The sequence below is a fragment of the Rhinolophus sinicus genome, linkage group LG03 (genome assembly GCF_036562045.2).
Source record: "Rhinolophus sinicus isolate RSC01 linkage group LG03, ASM3656204v1, whole genome shotgun sequence".
Taxonomy (NCBI): domain Eukaryota; kingdom Metazoa; phylum Chordata; class Mammalia; order Chiroptera; family Rhinolophidae; genus Rhinolophus; species Rhinolophus sinicus.
The window spans coordinates 61,789,308-61,812,376 of NC_133753.1; the positions used below are offsets into that span (position 1 = coordinate 61,789,308).

At 38.2% G+C, this 23,069-nt stretch overlaps 1 protein-coding gene across 2 annotated transcripts in view; it reads right to left on the reverse strand.

Moving 5' to 3' along the window:
* Positions 1 to 18,360, reverse strand: part of GOLM2 (golgi membrane protein 2) — a 97,820-nt gene extending 79,460 nt beyond the window's left edge. For both annotated transcript variants that reach the window (XM_019725322.2, XM_019725321.2), the window contains exon 1: positions 17,726 to 18,360. In XM_019725322.2, the coding sequence (XP_019580881.2) occupies positions 17,726 to 18,052 (327 nt within the window). In that variant the 5' untranslated portion in view covers positions 18,053 to 18,360. The remainder of the gene's footprint in view (positions 1 to 17,725) is intronic.
* Positions 18,361 to 23,069: the final 4,709 nt, after the last annotated feature.

The following is a 23,069-nucleotide window of genomic DNA, read 5'->3' on the forward strand; positions in this document are numbered from 1 at the left end:
ATTCCTTTGAAGTTGGTTTGAGGGAGGGACAATGAAATGTGAGCAAAATGACATGAATTGCTTCCAGGCATAAGAAATTATGGAGAGCACAATTCATCACTCTTTCATTCTACCACAGCAACCAATGTGTCAGATGATGGCTTCTCAGTCAGCCTCGGTCCTAGAATGAGGAAGATACACAGCAGTGGCTTCAGTTGACCCACAAAGGGTATGCTCAGTGAGTGATAAATTTAAAAGCCATATAAGAGGCTGCAGATGGTGGGCTGTAAAAGGGAAGGAGAGAATGAGAGGTGGGTAGGGAAAGCAAGGCAGATCTGCAAAGTCTAAGAGCAAGAGTCTCTTCCCCATCTGCCACATCCAACCCATTAGACTTTCACTTGCACCTCTGACTAATCCTTGAAACTTGGAAATGTAAAAAAATCAAAATAGTTTCTCCACAGATTAGCAGCTCTTGTCACTTCCCCATTACCTTCAGTGTCATCATCAACTTTTTGATTCTCCTGACTCTTTTCCCCTTCACTCTATTCACCAGCGCATTATTGCCTACAATTGCATGCATTTACACTACACACAAGCTATCACCAAGCCCTGCCTACCGATTCTTCTTTTTTAATTTCTCTCAGATCTGATTCTTAACTCTATGTTCATGGTGACTGCCTTGATCTATACATGGACTATTCTTGTCTAGCTGCACTAGAATATAAGCTCCGTAAGAGCAGAGATCTTATTTGTTTGGTCGCCTTTGTAATCCCCTGGCACATTGCAGGCACTGAACACTACTGTGTTTCCCTGAAAATAAGACCTAGCTGAACCATCAGCTCTAATGCACCTTTTGGAGCAAAAATTAATATAAGACCCGGTCTTATTTTACTATAAGGCTGAATATAATATAATATAATATAATATAATATAATATAATATAATACTGGGTCTTATATTAATTTTTGCTCTAAAAGACGCATTAGAGCTGATGGTCCAGCTAGGTCTTATTTTTGGGGAAACGGTATTACTGAATAAATAAATGAAGAAATCTAATCTATCACTAGTCTCTTCCCACTTTTATCTATTCCCAAACAATAGTGAGAAACATCTTTGTAAAAACCTGTTTCCTATCAAGTCTTTCTTCTACTCAAGATCCAATGACAGAATATTATTGCTCAGTGTAGAATCTAAAACTCTTCTACCAAGCATGTATTGCCTTCCATAAGGTAGGTACCACTTTTTCTATCCAGTTATCAGAAATGGTCTCCTTGACATAGTCAAGGTTTTTTATACCATGTCTAATAATTAAACTACGTTTTCCTATGTCCATGCATCAACAGCAAACAGTGTCCTTTCCTTTTTACTACTACAAATTACATTGTCTCCTTTAAAATCAGAACTAAAACTTAAATTGATTCTATAGTAGTTATGTTAATTTTTAGAGATAAAAATTTCATTACATTGACTGTCCCCCATCCTTTCAACATGCTCCCATTTTTTATGCTATTAGGCACTAGTCACACCTTCTATTTCCAAGTCCCCTCTAACTTAGTCATGTCCCAGCCACCTCCTGCCAAGACCACCCATCCTCATTGCCAAATCCTGTTTTAGGTCTTAAGGGTGCCTTTAATTTCTTCCTATGTTAATTTATTCAGCATATATTTACTGAGTACCGATGTTGTGCAAGTCATTCTAAACACGGTGGATACAGCAAATCACACGAACAAAAATCCCTGCTCTCCTGTGGGGGCAGGGCATACAAAAAATAAGTCATACAATATATTAGAAACTGGTAAGTGCTGTGGAGAAAATACATTAGAGATGAAGAGGGAGAAAGCCTCAACAAAAAGGTGTCATTTGAACAAAGATGTGTAAGAGAGAATTACCATGCAGCTATCTGGGGGAAGAGTGTCCTAGACAGAGGGTACGGCCAGTGCAAAAGCCCTATCGCAGGAGAATGATTGATGTTTCAAGGAACATCAGAGGCCAATGTAGTGTGAATGAAGGGAGCACCAGAAGGGTAGTAAGAGATGAGGTCAGAGAACTGTGAGGGAAGCAGATGGTACAGGGCCTGTGGGTCACTGTTAAAGACTTGGGCTTTTTCTGCAATTGAGATGGAAGCCACTGGATTATCCTGGACAGATAAGGAACATGATCTAATTGATATTTTAACACAATGCTGTGTTGAAAATGGATTGAAATAGGAGCAAGGACAGAAGAAAGGAGGCCACTTAAGCTATCACCAATAATCTAGGCAACAGATGATAGCAATTTAAATCAGGATGGTAGTAATGGAGGTAGGGAGAAAGGTTTGGATTCTGGAAATATTTTGAAGCTAACAGGTTTTGCTGGTAAATTAGACATGGAAATAAGAAAGAAAGTCAAATATGACTCCAAAGTTTCTGACCTGAGCAACTGAAAGGAAGGAGTGGCCATTAACTGGGTTGGGGAAGAAGTTTGGGGGTAGAGGAAAGATCAGGGGTTTGACTCTGGATGGGTTAAGTCCAAAACCATATTTGCCATCCAAGATGAGATGATGAGTAGGGAGTTGGAGACCAAGCCTAGAATTAAAGGGGACAGTCTGGGTAAGAGATGCAATTTGGAAATCATCAAATACCATCTTTAAATGGATGGTATTTAAAGAGGTGGCAGGATGAGCTCTCTAAGGTACGGATTGTATGTAAAGAAGAGGTCCAAGGTCTAAGCCTTGGGGCATTCCATTTGAGGAGGAACCAGTAAATGAGAATAAGAAGGAATGGCTAGAGAGGTAGAAGGAAAGCTAGATTTCCTGAAAGCCAAAATGAAGAAGGTGTTTCAAGAAGGATGGAGTAATGGACTGTGTCAAATGCTGCTCATAGGTGAAGATGATGACTGGGTAGTGACAACTGGATTTAACAACACTGAAATCAAGTGTACCTTGAAATGGTCGCTTGGTGGTGTGGTGGGGGCAAACGCCTGACTGGAGTGTATTTAAGGGAATGTGTTGAAACTGTTCCCCAACACAGATAGACTATCAGAAAAACTTACTTTCAGCAATAATCCTTCTTCCTAGCAGAAGGCCAAAATAGGGTTTCAGCTCACTTTCTGTGAAAGTTACCTCAGCAGATCATACTCATTACTTTCAAATAAAACACTTGATGGTAGAATCATTCCTCAGTCTTCTGCTACTAATTTTCCCAGAAGTAACTGTACTAGAAAGCTCACTTCAGTTCTCAACACGTAGAGTGATTATATGTCCTAGATTGTCTAAGGGTTCTAATGTAATACAATTTTGTTCTGTTAATGAAGGGGATTCCTTATATGTGCAATTATCTTATGCTACTGTAAGAGTTTCTATATTAAAATTTTTTTTCTCAAAAAAAAAAAAAAAAATTCTTTTTCAGCCAGGCGCTGGGGAGAGGAGAGAAAGAGAGTTTTGTTCAATGGGTATAGAGTTTCAGTATTGCAAAATGAAAAACTTCTGGAGATTTGTTGCACAACAATATGCATACAGCTAACATCACTGTACAATTAAAAATAGTTAAGATGGTAAGTACTATGTTACTTTTTTTTTTTACCACAATTTTTTAAAAAATTGTTTTTCAGACATCATGTCTTGATTTTCAATTTGGAAAATATGGACATTATGCAGTTAACAAAAATAAATCTCTAACTGGAGGCATTCTAGGCACCATAACATTTGAAGAGTAAATGTTTCTCATTTGGGGGAGGGTACCATTTAAGGAACTAAAACCTGTTAAGAAACTTTCCCCACTAAGCTGTAAAATAGTTCCCAACTTTCCTCCAGCTAAGGCAAGAGATACATAACAGTAGGGCAGCAGCATAAGCTATAAGAATGGGTCATTTATAAGTAGAATATGTATTAGCACAAACCTACTTTGTAGAATTTGGTATGGAAAGTTTATATCCATATTCTTTAGTCAAATGCTCTTTCAAGTTTTTTTTCTAGGTCTTTTTAGCTGGTTCTATAGTAACTGCTCTTTCATCCCTTGATTTCAGTTGTTCTCTGTGTCTTTCTTAAACTTACGTCATGTAACGAATACTGAACAAAGTGTTGCAGATAAGGAAAGACTGTAATTATGCAGAGGCCTAATAGTATAGTGCTTAAAAGAACAGGCTCTAAAGTTAAATTGCCTGGGTCTGAATTCTTAATCCATGACTTATTAGCTCTATTATCTTGGCATACTGTTTAACTTCTCTGTGTTTCAGTTTCCTCACGTGTAAAATGAGAATATTATCTGTCTCACAAGGTTGTTCAAAGGATTACATCTGAGACAAACAAATCCAACAGTGCTCAGGCACATAGTAAGTGCTTAATAAATGTTAGCTATTATTATTATGTAAAAGAGTAGAATGTCTTCTTTACTATTTATTCCCAGTACCTAGGATGGCAGTCCTCCAAGTTTAGCCTTTTTTTGGCTAAACCAATACATTGGGAATTTCACAGAATTTCCCAATGTATTATTTGATTCTCAATTCCTTTTTTGATCTCAGAGCTAATTATACTATAAGTACATTTTGGATTATTGTCTCCTAAATGCTTCTACTGATGCTTCAATTTTTTCCCCAGTGCATAATGATCTTTCTGTATTTTATCCTCTTCAAGAATGCCGTATGTACACTGTGAACTTTTTCTAAATCATTCATTAAAAATGTTAAATGTGACAGGTTCCAAAACTGATCTTTTGTTCCCTACTGTTTATAATTCTCTGTCTGAGAATGTAACCATGCTATAGTGGAAAAACTACAGGATTAGAAATCAGAAAACCTAGATTTAGTTCTAACATCAGGTACTAGAGACCAGAGGCAAATCACTTTTGAAAGCTTTTCATCTATAAAATGGGAACTGCAAGCCCTATCTACCTTAGAGCTTAGTTATAAATATCAAATTAACCAGCTTTCCAAATCTATTATTCTCTTTTCTTGCTGCCATTGTTTTAAATTTAAGCCCATAGTTCTTGCCTAAACTTCTGCAGTAATGTATTTTCTAACTGATCCTACTTCAATTTCATTCCTCTACAATTAGCCTCCATACTACGTCTATAATTATCTTTTCAAAATACAAATTTGATTTTATTGGTAATGGTTTCTTAAATACGATACCAAAAGCATAGGCAACAAAAGAAAAAACAGATAAAATTTGACTTCATCGAATTTAAAAACTTTTGTGCATCAAAGGACAAGGACACACCATCAATAGAGTGAAAAGACAACCCACAGAAGGGAGAAAATATTATTCAGCTGTAAAGAGAACTGAAGTTCTGATACATGCTATAGGAGAAATCTTGAAAATATTATGCTAAAAGGAATAAGCTAGCCACAAGGGGACAAATATGACATGAAGTATCAAGAACAGACAAATTCTTGGAGACAGAAAGTAGAATAAAGGTTATCAGGGGCTGAGGACGGGGAACAGTTAGTGCTTAATAGGCACAGTTTTTGTTTGGGATGGTAAAAAATTCTGTAAATAGATAGTGATGATGGTTACACAACATTATGAATGCACTTAATGCCACTGAATTGTAAATTTAAAAGTGATTAAAGCAGTAAATTTTATGTTGTGTATATTTTAAAATAAAAATATAGTAATAAAGAGTCTGGCCCTAAATAGCTTTATTTGTCGCCACAAATTCCCGTCCTTCTCATCACTATGTATCTTACATTCCACTCCTGTTGAACTGCTTGATCTGTGAAGGTACGGCATACTTTTAAGCTTTCCTGAATTCATTTACGTTCCTTCTGTCCTTCCCCCTTTCTAAGTTTAGTGAACTACTCTTAATCTATTAGGATTCATCTTCAGTGAATCCCTTCTCCCGACTTCCTGAAGCAGTTAATCAATTGTTTCCTTGACTCTCAAGTCCCTTTGTAAAGAGCTCTACTGTATCATTTAATCATGCATTATGGATTATTAATCTATATGTGCTTCCCCATTAGATACAGTTCCTTGAGGACAAGTATTCAATCTTATAGTCTTTCCATCCCTAGCACCTAGTACACGGTAGATAGTCAACTTTCCCAAATAAATGACTTATGCATATAATGTGCTTTGAAAAGTCTTAAAGCACTATATCAGTAAAAGGACTTATTTCGTTTCACCCTTTCTGAATTTATTTCAAGTTAGTTTCCAGCTTATGAAACAAGTCCCTGATGATATGCAATATATAACTCAATTTTTTTCATTATAATGCTATTAAACTCATCCCAAGGTTTTCTTCTCTTCATTTAAATGCTAAATTGAATCAGAAAAATATTTTTGAGTTTCTAAACAAAGAAAACACTAGCTAGATTTGCTATCATACGTTTCAAATAAAGGATACAGTCTATGTACGCTAGAAAGACAACGAGTTGATAATGAGTGGTTTTACATCAGAATATTTTGACTGTCTTCCAGAGAAGTAGTGTAATCAGATATGTGAATAATATCTTTGGTAGCCCTAGCACATATTTATGCATACTTTGATTAAGAGCCAGTGCAAACTGCTGAATCAATCATCAAATATTTACTGAGTCCACACACTGTGCATAGAACCAAATATGTAAGGGTTTACAAAGTTAAGACTAGATTTTTATAGTCAAGAAATTCACACTATAAAGATGGAAGAAATGAAAAAAAATAGATCCAATATAAATGTGCAGATATGGTCACTCACTCAACAATTATTAACTGGGTATGAACCAGGAACTCAAAATAGATGTAGATTATGAAATATGGACTCTGCCCTCAAAAATCTTAACATTTTTAAGTAATATTATGCCAGGAACTATGGGAGTACAAAGATGAATAGAACATACAGCCCTGCCTGGCTCACAATCTAGTTACGGAGAGGCAATTATAAATAAATAATTACAGCAATTAACACTGATGACTCTTCCTCAAAACTCTTCTCCCTTGGCCTACATGACACCACAGTATCCAGCTTTTTATGCGTTTATGGATTGGAATATTCAATATTGTTAAGATTCAACTCACTACTGGGTGGCTGGATGGCTCAGTTCATTAGAACGCGAGCTCTAAACAACAGAGTTGCCAGTTCGATTCCCACATGGGCCAGTGAGCTGTGCCCTCCACAACTAGACTGAAGACAATGAGCTGCCACTGAGCTTCCAGAGGGGCAGCCAGATGGCTCAGTTGGTTAGAGGGCGAGCTCTCAACAACAAGTTTGCCAGTTCAATTCCCACAAGGGCTGCACCCTCTGCAACTAAAGATTGAAAACAGCAACTGGACTTGGAGCTGAGTTGTGCCCTCCACAACTAGAATGAGGGACAATGACTTGGAATTGATGGGCCCTGGAAAAAACACACTGTTCCCCAATATTCCCCAATTAAAAAAACCAAAAAAACCAAACCTCTAAGTTTCAGTTTAAAAAAAGAAAAGATTCAACTTACTCCAAATTGATTTATAGATTTATTATGGGTTGAATTGTGTCCCCAAAAAGGTATGTTGAAACCCTAACCTCCCCCACCCCCCCACCTGTGAATGTGACCTCACTGCAGATGTAATCAAGTAAAAATGAAGTCATACTGAATTAGGATAGACCTTAATCCATACGACTGGTATCCTAATAAGAAGAGAAAACAGAATGCCATGTGAAGGATAGGTAGGGAAGATAACGACGTGAGAACACACAAAGACATACAGACATATTGGGAAGACAGCCATGGAGAATGGAGACAGACTGGAGTTTTGCCGCCATAAACCAAGGAGCTAGTAAGATTGTCAGAAGCAACAAGGATCTTCCCCTCCCCATGGCCCTGCATGGCCCTGCCATGCCTTAATTTTGAACTTCTGATCTGCAAAACTATGACGTAATAAATTTCTGTTGTTTTAAGCCACACAGTTTGTAGTTCTTTGTTACAGAAACCCTAAGAAACTAATAGACATAGTGAATACTCAAAAGTTATTTGATTTGTTGGTGAGATAACTGCTTTTATATAATAATATATATTATTATTTACATAATAATATAATTTTATTTTATATATTTTTAAATATATATAAAATACTCTGTAGTAATATAGTTTACTAAAAAGAGCAAGGGCTTTTGCAATCAAACAGATCTGAGTTTAGAATTCTGCCATTCTCTTACCTCTTTTAAGCCTATTTCTTCACCCATAACACGAGGAGGATTAACAAAATATGTAAAAGCCTGTGTAGTACAGAGTTTGACATTAATAATGTTAGTTCCTCTCTTTCCTGGGTGTGTTGGTACTGAAGAAATTTGGTCTTGCATTGTTCTCTTAAAACTCAAATATATTAATTAAATTGACAAAAATATATTGAGCACTTACTGTACTCTATACTAAAAAGATCTTAAATACATCCCCACTTTTCCTCTTTGTCTTTCTTATTTTCACATTTCTCTACTTTCTCTTGTTCCATTTTAAGAGACAGAATAATTCCAGGAGGTTCCATGGAGCTCATAGAAGGAACTGATTCTTGAAAAATGGCTAGGATTTAGTTATGCAGAGAAAAGGTAAAAGGAGCTTCCTTACACCCACTCTACAGAGGAAAGAGTTCTTGCAGTGTGGCATGTGCTATCTGTCTGAAGTGTCAGGGAGTACTTTTTGGACTGACTTCATTAACCAAGAACTATTTTCTGTGGATGAAGATCTAAGGTTTCCCCATGTCAGATTCTTCCATGGAAGAGAATTAACATTTCCTTTGACTGAAAACCCAAGCTTCCCTCTAGGAACAGGCTAGGCATACAGTAATTTTAGTTTGTCACAGTGCTGCAAGGTTCTCGTTCTGTTTCCTAACTTTATCTAACTTTCTTGCCCTATTTGTCCCTGGGCCAGGTAGCTCCTCCTTTGAATAACGTTGCCTCAGAGATTTGGATCAGTTGCCTTCCATCTGATTTTCTCCCGTCTCTCCTTCCTGCAACTTTTCTCCTTTAGCTTCAATAACACTCATTTTTTCTCATCCTATCTTTCTCGCACTCAATGTTGATATACCCTGTGCTTCCATCTTAACCCCAATTTCATTTCTTTATTCCTCAGATATGTTTGAGTTTCTGCTTTGGGTCAGTTCCTATACTACATGTTGTAGTTACAGCAGTGAATGAGTGAACAAGAGACAGATACAGTATACATGATTATGGAGCTTAAAATTGAGCAGGGAATATGAGGGGAAGACCTAACCTAGTTTAAGGGCTTGGGGAAGACATTCTTGAGAAAGAGAGTTTTAGTTGAATCCTTAAAAAAGATTAGGCTTTAGTGAGGTAAAGAATAAGTGAGAGGTTTTGAGGAATAAGAAGCTTGGGAGAGATGAGAAGAGGCTTCTGAATTTAGGGCACACTATGTTTCAAAGCACAGAATGGGGAAAAGCACGGAGAGTTTGAGGATCTAAAAGTTCAGTATGTGGGGTTGGAGGGAGCTAAGGGGAGGATGATTGTATTTGATGCTGGACTGCAGGGCTTGAGTCAGTGAGAAAAGATTTATGAGCTACATTAAGGGTGATAGGAAGTCATTGATTGGCTTCCCCCCTTTTTATTGCATGTTTTCATTTTTATTTTTTAACACCTTCATTGAAGCATAATTTACATTCAGCAGACTGCTTCTATTTAAAGCATATAATTTGATGACTTCTGATAGCTTTAAATATCTGTGTAACCACCACTACAATCAAGACACAGCACATTTTAACCTCCCTTTCAGTTTCCTCTAGATCCTTTGTCATCTCTCCCTCAACCTCTGGCTTCAGGCAACAACTGTTGTTTTCAATCATTATAGATTAGTTTGCTTTTTCTAGAATATTATATAAATGGAATCCTAAGTATGTACTCTTATGTTGGGCTTCTGTCATTCAGCATTGTTGAATATTGTTGAGTAATAGTCTGCTGTATGGACTTATCAGATTTTATTTACCCACTTACCAGCTGATGGAAATTTTGAGTTTTTCCATTTTTTGGCTTTTTGAATATAGCTACTATGGATATTTGTAAGTCTTTATGTGATCATATGTTTTCATTTGTCTTAGTAAGGACTACCAAGGAGTGAAATGGCTGGGTCAAATGGTGGGTATATATTTAACTTTATAAAAAACTGCAAAGCAGTTTTCCAAAGTGAGTGGTGTACCATTTTATACTCCCACAAGCAGTATGAGAGTTTTAGCTGCCCCACATCCACACTAACACTTATTATTGTCAATCTTTTTAATGTTAGTCATTTTAATGGGTGTGTAGTAGTCTCATTGTGTAACCGCACTTCATTATGTAATATGAACTTCATTTCTTTAGCATGCATTTTGCTTTAATCCAAGTTGGTTTGTATAGTCTGATAGAACTATGACTCACTTGCATTCTTTCCAGCAGAACTTTCTATCTGTACACATACCATATGCCCACTACCTTTAATCATTAAGCCCTTAGGACATTAGGTTCTGGTCAGCATCAAACTCACTTAAAAATAAAACTTCAGGTCTGTCATCCATGACCAGGATACAATAACCAAATCTCAAAGTGTAATAAAGCTTCAGTCAAACAAAGATAACAACTTGGCCTCAGTTAATGTTTCAGCTCCAGACTCATAAAAGCGGAACGGCCCCCACATAACGCATCCCCTGGAAACCAGACTGAGTAATACCATGACTGACATCAGAACCTAAAGCCATGCTCAACTGCTCCTTACCTTAGCCCCAACCAATCAGCAGAGCCCACAGCCCCAACTCCTTAGCTACTAGAGGCCATCAGTGAGCCAGGTTTTTGAGAGCACTACTAGCTCACCTGTGTCTCCCATGTTGGTGCCAATTCCTTAAATAAAATTTTACTTCCTTTGCTGCAGTGTCCTGTTAGCTCTTATTTGGCTTGAATGCACACAGGCAAGTGGACCTTTTGAGTCTGCAGCAACAATTGTGGCTTTAATTTGCATTTTCTTGATGACTAATGATATTGAGCATCTTTTCATGTGCTTATCTGCCATTCATAAATCTCCTCTGACGAAATGTCTATTCAAATATTTTGCTCATTTTAAAAAATGGTTTGTCTTATTATTGAATTGTGAATGGTTTTTGTATGTTCTGTTAAAATTCTTCTGTCAGACAAATGTAAGTATTTCTTCCAATCTGTGTCTTTTTTCTTTTTCAAAAAACAGTGCCTTTGGGGAGCAAAGTTTTTAATTTTGATAGTCAAATTTATCAATTTTTTTCTTTATAGTTCATTTTTGTGTGTGTGCCATCAAAAATCCATGCCTATACTGAAGTCACAAATATTTTCTCCTGTGTTTTCTTCTAGAAGACTTAGTTTCACTGTTTACATTTAGATCCATGATTAATTTCAAGTTAATTTTGTATATATTGCAAGGTAGTTGTTATTCTTTTATCCCCCATAAAGACATCTAGTTGTTTCAAAATTTTTTCTTTGAAAAGACTTTCCCCATTAAATTGCTTTGGCCCATCTGTCAAAAATCAATTGGCCATATATATATACATATATATATATATATATATGTATATGTATATGTATATGTATATGTATATGTATATGTATATGTATATATGCACTCTAGTCTGTTCCCGTAATTTATGTACCTATTTTTTTCATCAATACCACTGTCTTGATTACTGTATCTTTATAGTAAGTCTTGAAATCAGGGAGTGTAAGTCCTTCAACCTTGTTCTTCTTTTTGTAAATTTGACTATTATAGGTTATTTGCATTTCTATACATATTTTAGAATCACCTTGTCAGTTTCTACAAGCAAAAAAAGTCTGCTGGAGTTTCTACTGAATTCTGTATTAGTTTCCTACAGCTGCCGTAACAAAGTACCATAAATTCAGTGCCTTAAACAACTGAAATTTATTCTTAATTTTGGCTAGAAGTCCAAAATTAAGTTGTCTGTAAGGCCATGCTCTCTCTCTTGAAGTCTGTAGGACAGGATCCTTCCTTGCCTCTTTCTTAGCTTCTAGTGGTTACTGGCAATCCTTGGCATTCCTTGGTTTGTAGATGCATCATTCCAGTCAAGGCCTCCATCCTCACATGGCCTTCTTCCCTGTGTGGCTTTGTGTATCAATGTCCAGATTGTCTTAGGAGGGACTCAAGACATTGGATTAGGGCTCACCCTAATCCAGTAATCCATAACACTTTATATCAGCACTAAGAACTATCAAGAACCCACAGGAAAAATTTTAAATATGGTCCTTCCTTAAGGAACTTAAAATTTTGTTAAGACAAGGTTAGCATTTAAGAAGCTATTAGTCTAAAAAGAAGAATAAAATAAATTAATGTGGCTCACACAATAAATGTAAGTTGTGCAAAAAGAAAGAAAATCATGCTCCAGGTCAGAAGTCCCTGAGTGCTTCATGGTGGGCATAGACCAGAAGCTAAAGATTAATGGAATCTCTTGGTAATAAGATTGGTAGAATAGATACATAGACAAGAGGCAAGAGGTTATTAGTCAAAGGGCAAAACAAAGATACAAGAAAACAGGAATTAACATAACACAGGCAAGTGGGTAGACAAAAGTAAGCAAAACAACATGGGTGGAACAGAGTTTGGGTCAGGAGATAGTGGGAGACAAAGGTAGTTGGAATTCTGAATTGATGCAGTGAGTGATACAGCCACTGAGAGTAAGGTTTGAAGATCAGGGTTTCTTAAAGAGAACTGACTGAAACAAATAGAGACCAGGGCAAGGAGACTAGTTAGAAAGCTATTGTTTCCTTACCAATCAATTCTCTCTTATTCTGCCACCAGAGTGATGGTTTTTTTAAAACTCATTTTGATCAAGTAACTCCACTGCATGTTGAATTACTGAATGTGAGATGCTGAAGGAATCAAAGATGACACCAATCTCAGTTTTAATAATGGTTGCAAAAACATTATTTATAGGGATCAAGAAGGTAGGAAAGGGATATAGTTTATGAGTTTTGTATGGTCTATGAATAATTTGAGATAGCAAGTAAAGTATAGCTAGAACTTGGCCAGATTATAACTGGTGAGGCACAGACAAAGGCAGGAATTATCACGTGCAACACATTAGAATAACTACAGAAGTATGACCCTCAAATTACAGGGGAACAGGCAGGCTTCTGGCTTCCGGGAGTCAGTTAAGACAAATATGGGAGGAGTCAACTAAACCTAACTAGAAATTGATGAGGAAACGGAAGAAAAAAAAAGTCAGACGACTAGGAGCAAAGGGTGAGGCAGGTAAGGTGGAGCTGGGACCCGATCTTGGGCGGGAATATGGATAGAGTCCCATCCTGAAGAGAAGGCAGGACAGAAATAAAGAAGTAGCTGCGGAATAATAATAGCTAACACAATAGTTACTGAACATTTCTTTTTTTACCTATGTGGTAGGCATTGTTCTAAACATTTTAATGAATTTATTAATTTAAACTTCACAAGAATGAGAGAGGTAACAAATATTATCCTCATTTTACTGATGAGAAAACTGAGGAACCGAAAAATTAAGTAATTTGCCCAAGATTATACACATACAACATGGCAGAGTCAGAATTTGAGCCTACAGTAATGAACATGTACTGTGTTTTTACATACATATATTTTGTATGTGTTTGAGTGTTGTGTACATACATACATAATGAGGATATTTTTTGGAAAAAAAGTAATATGCTTCCCATCTTTCTTTCTGGCACACGATTTATTTCCCTATTCATCCAAAGATATATACTCCTCAGGGAAGATTGTGATTATTAAAGGGAAAAGAGGTCATTTATCATTCAGCTTCAAACCTTTTGCATTTGTAATAAAACAATTTTGGAGAGGACTTTTTGTACATTTTAACAGCTTCTTTTATTTATCAAGAGCTTGATTTGGCCCACTGGGCCCACACAGCTTTAGTATAAGATACAGGCAGCAAGAATTCAAGTTAGGATAAGAGAAATGCCCTACATCTAGGAAACAGAAGAAAGGGCCTTTCTGACAGAAAAAGGAAAGAAAAAGCGGTGTGTGTGTCATGGATACCCCTGGTATGGGCTGAATTGTTTCCCCAAAATCCACATATTGAAGTCTCAACCCGAGTACTTCAGAATGTAATCTAGTTGGAAATAAAGTCTTTAAAGATGTGATTCAGTTAAAATGAGGCCACCAGGGTGGGGCCCTAATCCAATATAATCGGTGTTCTTATAAGAAGAGGAAGAGACACCAGGGATCTGTGTGCACAGAAGGACAACCATTTGATGATTAAGCAGCAAGAGGGTGCCATCTGCAAGCCAAGGAGAGAGGCCCTAGAAGAAACCAACCTGTTGGCACGTCAACCTTGGACTTCCAGACTCCAGAACTGTGAGAACATAAATTTCTGTTGTTTTTAGTCACCCATTCTTTTGTATGGTATTTCGTATGGCAGCTCTAGCAAATTAATACACTTCTCTAGACTATAATCCTTTAGGGGAAAGGCAAAAAATGAGGTGATCTCAGATCTGTACAATACTTAGGTAAGTACTATAATCTCCATTTTACATATGAGGAAATGGGCCCAAAGTGGTTAAATAACTTGCCCCAATATCACATAGCTAGAAATTGAACTAGAATTCTAAACCAAATTGCAGCCTTCAAAGTTTGAAATGTTTTTTAATCTATCATATACTTCTCCAGATATCAAGGGACTAACAGCAGTAAAGGAAACACTTTAAAAGACAAATTCCATCTATAACTCATCTAGACCAAGACCACCCTTACCATTAGCAGTTCAGAGCTTCTTCATTAACCCCAAAAACAAATATTTACTGCAACAAAGATGCTATAGCTAACTCAAAATACAGAATTGACATACAAGTAAGAGCTACAGATTTGTGAGCTACTGCATAGATTAGGCAAACAAAAGAAGTTAAGATACCTAGGACAACATATCCCAACTAGTGTGCTTTATTATTTGTATTACGGTAACAAATAGGCTGTGAAAATAGGAACCTGTGATGAAATTAACTGAATGAGACTATTAATAGCTTAAACAAAATTAAATAGGCTTCTTTACTACTAGATTTCTTACAGACTGTATAATGACTCCTGATGAAAGTTTAAGAAAGAAGTGCCAAAGTAGGACTATATTTGAATACCAAGAACACAAAAATCATGACTACAGAAGAAATACACAACTTTAACACAAATGAAGACACTGAAATTGTTAAAGATTTTGCTTACCTTGGTTCAGTCATCAATTCAAATGGAGACTACAGCAAAGAAATCAAGAGAAGGCTGAGACTTGGAGGGGCAGCATTAGAGGAATTGGGAAAGATCAAGAGCAAAGATGTGTCATTAGAGACCAAGGCTAAAATTACCCACACCCTTATATTCCTAATTACTACGCTTGGATGCAAAAGTTGGACAGTCAAGAAGGCTGATAGGAAAAAAATTGATTGATTTGAAATATGTTATTGGAAGAGAGTTTTATAGATACCCTGGACTGCAGGAAAGATGAACAAGTGAATCCTAGAGCAAATTAAGCCTGAAATATCACTGGTGGCAAAAATGACAAAACTGAAGCTGTCTTACTTCAGGTACATCATCAGAAGGCAGAGTTTCTTGGAAATGACAATAATGCTGGGAAAAATAGAAGGCAGCAGGAAAAGATGAAAACCAAATCTGAGATGGATTGACTCCATAAAAGAAGCCATAGGCATGAGTCTACAGTTGCTGAACAGGGCTATTGAGGACAGAACATTGAGCATATCACTCATGCACAGAGTCGGCAGGAGTCAGAACTGACTCAACAGCAAGTAACAATTATGAACTCCAAGGGCAGGATGTACTACTAATTCTATTTAACATTTCCCTCCCAAAAAGGTTTTCCTTTTTTTCTCCTGACCAATTCCTATGAACAACTCCTAGGACAGTATTGTTTAATACCACTTTGAGAAATACTGCTCTAAGGAGAAGACAACGGCCCAAGAAAAGTCCATTATCAGATGGCTGGAAGAAAAAAATATCCAGCAAAGAATATAGTGAAGAAGATCGGGAGCGAACCTGGAGCGTTCAGTATTACAGAAGCAAGAAAGTAGTTTCCAAAAAGCTAGAGACAATCAACAGGACCAAACTACTGAGAGATTAAATGGATTGAGAATAAAAATGTTTTTTGGATTTGACTAGGAAGACTGTCACTTATGACCTTCAAGATGAATAACTTCAGAAAAGGGGCGGAAAGAAGCTTGGCTGACAGAATAAAAAAGATTAGGATGGGGATTTAAAAAAGAAGTAGATAAAGCATTTATAGACCACCAATAAATGGAGTTAGCAGTGAAAATAAAAAAAGAAGTTGGTTGATTGGGAAAAGGGAGTAAAAGAGGAATAAAAAAAAAAATTAGAACAGGGGACATGTATACCTTTTTGGAAGTAAAAGTAAAAACCTACTGAAAGAAAGAAACTGATAATTACAGTCCAGTAGATGGAAGAAATGGAATCCAGAGTATAAGTTACTAGAAAAGACTCTCCTTTCAGATTGGAGAGAAGAACTTGATGAGTAATGCCCAACCATTCCAGGTCTGAAGACCTTATTTAAAACACTCTTAAGATTTCATGGATGTCTGCCTACTCCACCCAAGTGAATTTGTGTCTTTAGAGTTCAGTGTGGAGTATGTGTATAAATTCACTGATTTCTTTTTCCTCTCATAGGATGTCTATGTTGTGGTGAAGAGGAGGGGGTTACAGAAAAGCACTTACCTGAGGACCTTCAATCTTCATGAAATAAGAAGGTAGCAGCTGATGACAATAAGGAAGTTGGGAGCTCATGGAGATTTTAATTTATAATAATTTACAATAAATGACTTTGACATACAAAATAAAAATGTGTAATGATAAAAGGAACACACAAAAAACAATGTGAAGATTACCAAAGAAGGGTACAGAAAGGCATCTACTTATCCCACCCCAAAATTTTCACAACTCTGCTATCCCAACGGAAGTTGCATTAAGTCATAAATTAATATGTTCCCAATATGCTGGTGAGAACAAAGACTATTTAGTAGTAGGTCTAGTTGCAGTTCAGTTTTAAATTCTTTTAATTTAAACTTTGTATGGCTTTCTATCTCATATAACACCAACTATAATAGCTACTTAAGCATACAAAATTTCATTTTTATTTCCTTTCAAGAACAATGAAGACACTGACTTGGATGCTGTTGCATATAACATGTTTTTTTAGATTCTATAATACCTTTTTGGCTAATTTCAATCACAATTCAAATTGAGTACATAATTTGGATTAACTATGTCCAAGTTACAAGTGTGGCACATATATATGGCTCCAGAGCCCATCTATCATAACATTTTTATCAGAAGAAGGGTAGCAATATTTGATTCTTTAACTATTTCATACAATGTCCTATAGAGATTTAAGAAAAGTCATACTGCTTAATAAATATATGGGACCACCATAAGTGGAGCAGTGAGAGGAGACCCCATTCTTTAAATAAAGAAATTAATATTGATCAGTGTGCAGGGAATAAGGCTGAGGCAACAATACCCACACCAAATCGGGCAGTCTCCAGATTTGTATCTGTGAACGTAAGGCGGCCACATAGGCCAAATGATTACTACTGCCAGCTCAGCAGCTGAGGTTGGAGAAAAGGCGGCATCCATACACAGGCCACTCTTGAGAACCAGAATTTACAGCCAGTTTCGTCTGGCAGGGGCTGAAGAATGTGGCAGTGAAGAAGTCCGACAGAAGCAGGATTGTTGGCGGTAAAGGGGAGCCTCCAGGACTGCAATCCTGGAAGGCATAAGGCAGCCGCTGGCGGGCTAACAGCCCCCACCCCGGAGCTCCGACTATGGGGGTTGAGGGGAGAGGGCTCGTCCTTACCTTGTCATCCTCACATCTCTTCCCTAGGCCCTCCCTGGCCTGCAGCCGGCTGCTCAGGCGGCCGTAGTCGGCCTCCTTCTGGTCAATCTGCTTCTTGTGGGAGTCCACCAAGAGCAGGAGGTCTGAATTGCGCTTCTCCAAGCGCCCGCGGGCCACCTCGGTGCGCTGGACCTGGCCCTGCAGCTCGGCCACCTCCTCCTGAAGCAGGACGTGGCGGGAGGAGATGCTCCAGTAGTTGAAGGCGAGGATCGCGATCACTACCAGCAGCACCACCAACACGAAGGAGGGCAGGCGGCCGGCCCTCCGGTTGGCCCCGAAACCCACCATGGGGTCGAGCCAGGCTGTGCCCGGGAGCCCCGCCGCCGACACCTGCGGGCAGAAGCTCAGGCCTCCACTGCCGAGCTGCGGGGGGAACGCGGCCCCAGGGCCCGCCGAGGGAGTAGGCGGGCCAGTGCGCCCGCCCGCGGGCCGGAGAAGGGGGCGGGGCCGCAAGCCGCAGGCCCCTCCCCGCCCCCCTCTTCAAATCCGGCCAAAACGCTTTCCCGAGGCTTTGAAAATGACCCTGCACCAGCCGAGAGGAACCTGAAGAACCTAGCTGCGGGTACCTCGGGCCCAACACCTCAGGTTTAGGGGGCGGGGAAAGGAGCCGGAAGGGGGCGGATTTAACCCTGGCTCCGCCCACTGTCTAGGTCCGGGTGGCCAAGGGGGCCATTTCTTAGTTTCCGCCGACGCCCCCTCTTCTCGCGAGAAAGTGGGCTTCTCTCGCCCTTTACAGGCTTATCTCGCGAGGGTTATCTCTGTTAGGGAGAGAGTTGTATTAATTTTGGCTGTTTGGGTTAGCTCTGGTACCTGGGTCTGAGTCCCTTCAGCTTTTACCTGCTCAATTCCATTGACCCGGGGTCTAGGCAGTGCCTGCGTTGCCCTGGTCCTCAGAGTTGTTGGCTTTGAGGACTTCGGGGCTGCGACCGCTGTGCAGGGAAAACAGTAGGTGAGCTGCGGACCGAAGGGGCGACTCCGAAGGTTTTGTACTTGCTTCAGTAGTAGGAAATTTTCTCGTTTGTTCTAACGATGTGGAAAGAATCCAAAACAAAACAAAAAGACCATAAAATAGCGGTGCCCCAAATGTTGCAGAAAAAATCAAGAAAAACTAAGCTTCATGACTGACAGGGGTGGTGTCAGCCTGGTTTCCAAGGTTACTGCTTTCGCGAACCGGAAAGAACTTCAGAATGTATGAGCTCCTGTTCTTAAACTCATTGCTGCTTTTGCTTTGAGCTGGGCTTCCAAATAGAAAGTCCAGAAGCTACCCTCAGGGAGTGGTAACCAATGCTGTTACTGACAGCGAGCATTCTGAGTTAGAAATAATAGCTCTCTTACAAAATGTTTTTGCCTGCCTAGACTCTTATTACCCTCTCAACAACGCAGTTTTACTGATGAGGAATCCAAGACACAAAGGTATTCCAGAATCTTTCTCCATTGAGACAAAGTTGGGCGTGAATCCTGATCATTGGTCCCTAACATCATTGCTCTTTCATTGCACCAGGCTAAGTGTTGCTATCTGTTCAGTCTTAATTACAGTGATGCAGAGGAAGCCTCTACCGCTTTTGTTTTGTATGCACATTTCCTTTGCCCTTGTGTAAAAATTTAAAAAGTTACTGTCTCTATCATGTTTAAGGAGAAGATGGAGTTGCGTTATTTTTCAGACATTCAAGAACTTCCATGAGCATAAAAACTCCAAGAACGCTAAAACTTTGGTATTTTCATTCAGATTGGAATGGTATGGTTTTGAGGCAGGAAGACATTGGCTTTGAATAATTGTTCTATGCTTCCTGTGCATTTCAAAAATAAAGTTACTTGTCTAACGGTACGAGGATAGCCTAAAAGAATGATTGCACATTCAAAGAGTGATGATTTCTCTTTCATAGATACAGAAGAACACCAAAAATTATTAATATTTAGTTTATGTCAAACTTGAGCCCTTTGCTCTGGCTTCATAAGATCTAAGAAATCCCATCCAGTCTCCAATGACAAACTGACTTTGGCAAAAGGGAGCAAGGCAAAAATGGGAAATCATTGATTATAATGAGCCTTCCCACCTATTCTTTCCTCAACCTCATATTGACTTTGCTTTGCTTAGCCAGCTGTTGAGAATTAATCTATAGAGTAATGTTAACTGCTTAAGATGTAACTCTTTCCAAAAGTGTGTTCATTTTTGTATGGGATTCTGACATGCAAAAGTATAATATTATAGAAAACACATTTACATATCTTTTTTAAATCAGATGCTTAAAAGAACTATTTGGTACCATTTTTTCATTTTACAGATGCAGTAGTAATTTACACAAAGTCATATGTCTAGTAAGTGGCAGGGCTGAATCTTGAAAACCTATTCCATTTCCACTTTTTCCCCCCAAGGAATTTTTGTTTCTGTTTTCATGAAACAAACCTCTTCAAGCTATTCCCCCTACTAATGAACCCAATCCAGATATCATCAAGACAGTGTATAAGTGCTCTCCTATAGATGGTTCTGGCATTAAACTGATCAGGGTAAAAGTCAATTCCTTAAGCCAGGTGATCAAGATTAACAACAACATTGATAAGTCATGTTGTTAGTATGTATCCTTCATGTGATGTGATTGAGAGTAGCACTCTGTGGTCTTCCTTCCTAAAACTCATAACCCCAGTCTAACAATGAGAAAAACATCAGACAAATCCCAACTAAGAGACATTAAACTAAATACCTTAACAGTAATCTTACAAACTGTCAAGGTCATCAACACCAAGGAAAAATCTGAAAAATTTTCACAGCCAAAAGAAGATAAGGAGATATAAAACTACTAAATGAAATGTGACATCCCAAATAGAATCCTAGAACAGCAAAGGGACATTAGGTCAAAACCAAAGAACTCTGAATAAAATATGGACCTTAGTTAACTATAATGTGTTATTCTTTGTTGAGTGGAGGAAGACAGGATGGGCAGAGGAGAAGTTGGGTTGCTACGCAGCCTCAGTGAAAGCCTCAGCCAATTCCATGTAGAGCTCTGAAGCTGGGATGGTCATTCAGAATGGTCCTGAGTGAGAATGGTCCAGACCTTTATACGCTTACATCACCAAGTTTTAGATAGCTAGAAGAAAAGTGCTAGTAGGCTGGATGCTAACTCCAGTCGATTAGTAACAATGCCTGGATCAAAAAAGATTAAGAAAGCATGTATCGTGTTTCCCCGAAAATAAGATTGCCTGGCTAGGTCTTATTTTCGGGGAATGGGCCAAATGAGAAAGAAAGCTATGATCAAATAGTAATTTGGCCACAGGCACAGGAAGGGTATGAAGTTATGCATGGGCAGTAGATGTTATGATATGCCACCCACATCCCTTTCAGGAAAGAAGGACTTATTCCCACAGCTGCTGGGAATGCTGCCAGCAGATAGCCCTGAGCAATCAGCCCCCTTCAGAATTGCCTCAGCTGAAGGGGCCTACCTTACGAAAGGGAATGCCTCCTTCCCATGGCAGCCTACAACTACTACTAGTGAAGAGAACACAACATCTGTTACTTCCCTATGTCAAACCCATTTCCTACAGTTGTACAGCAAGGCGCAAAAATGCAGGGCTCTGCAGTAGGAGCTCTGCAGTAAGAATGTGTGAGTTCAAAGTCTCTCTCTGCCTCTTATTAATTTTGTTACATCAGGCAAAGTACTTAACCTCAGTACTCTAGTTTTCTCATTTCCAAAATGGTGTATCATTTACGATTAAGTTTAGCTCCATATAACAGGGAATAAAATAAAGATAGAATTTTCTTCTCTCTCACAGAAAATAAATCCAGAAGGAGGCCATCCAGGACTGGGATGGCACGCTCCTTCCAGCTCATTGCTCTGTCATCCCTTCCAGCTCATTGCTCTGTCATCCCAGAATTCATTATTAGTAACAATAATACAAATTTCTCAGATACCCATACAATCACAATTGTATTGTTAATATAACAGTTGATTGAGAAAATACTTAATTGAAAAGGTTATTATGAAGTGAATAATGCATTATTTTTATTTTTTTATTATTACTTTCAGGTGTACAAAACAACATACTGATTAGACATTTACATCCCTCACAAAGTGATAACCCCGATAAGTCTACTACACATTTGACACCGTACATAGTCATTATAATACCATTGACTATATTTCTCATGCTGTAGTTTACACACGATGACTATATATTTTTAAATTATAGTTGGCATTCAATAATTTTATTAGTTTCAGGTGTACAATGTAGTGGATAGGCATGTATATAATTTATGAAGTGATCTCTTCAATAAGTCTAGTACCCCTCTGACACTATTCATAGTTTTTACAGTATTATTGACTATATTCCCCATACTGTATTTCATGTCCCGTGACTATTATGTAACTACCAATTTGTACTCCTCAATCCCTTTCCCTTTGTCACCCCCTCCCATCCAGCAACTATCAATTGTTCTCTGTACTTATGAGTATATTTCTGTTTTGTTTGCTCATTTATTCTGTTCTTTAGATTCCACATATAAGTGAGATGATACGGTATGTGTCTTTCTCAGTCTTATTTTACTTAGCATCATACCCTTTAGGTCCATCCATGTTGTTGCATATGGTAAGATTTCATTCTTTTTTATGATAGAGTAATACTCTATTGTATATATTAACCACAATTTCTTTATCCAGTCATCTGTTGACAGGCATTTTGGTTGTTTCCATATCTTGGCTATTGTGACTAGTGCTGCAATAAACATAGGGGTGCATATGAATATATCTTTTCAAATTAATGTTTTGGATTTCTTTGGATAAATACCCAGGGGTGGAGTTGCTGGGTCATAGGGTAGTTCTATTTTTAATTTTTTGAGGAACCTCCCTACTATTTTCCATAGTGTCTGTACCGATTTACAATCCCACCAACAGTGCACAAGGGTTCTTTTCTCCATATCCTCACCAACACTTGTTTGTTGATTTATTGAGGATAGCCATTCTTACAGGAGTGAAGTGAGCAATGCTTCTAAATGAAATTTTAAAAAATTCATTATCATGGCATTGTGTTATTGGAAGCCTACTTTGTCCAAACTTTTTTATCAGGGAGTGTGCATTAATTAATCAACTAATTAATTAATCAAATATTCATAGAGTGCCTGCTGTGTGCCCGATAGTGTTGTAGGTAGGAGTTGCAGGGCATGCAGCAGAGACAGAAAGGTACTCTGGAAGAGCTTCCAGTCTCTTCCTCCTTTACCAATGCCCAACCAGGGAACCGCTCAGTCTACCTCCTTTAAAACATTTTTGATACCTCCCGTCTCCCACTGCTCTCAAGTAGACGTGACCATTATCTTATT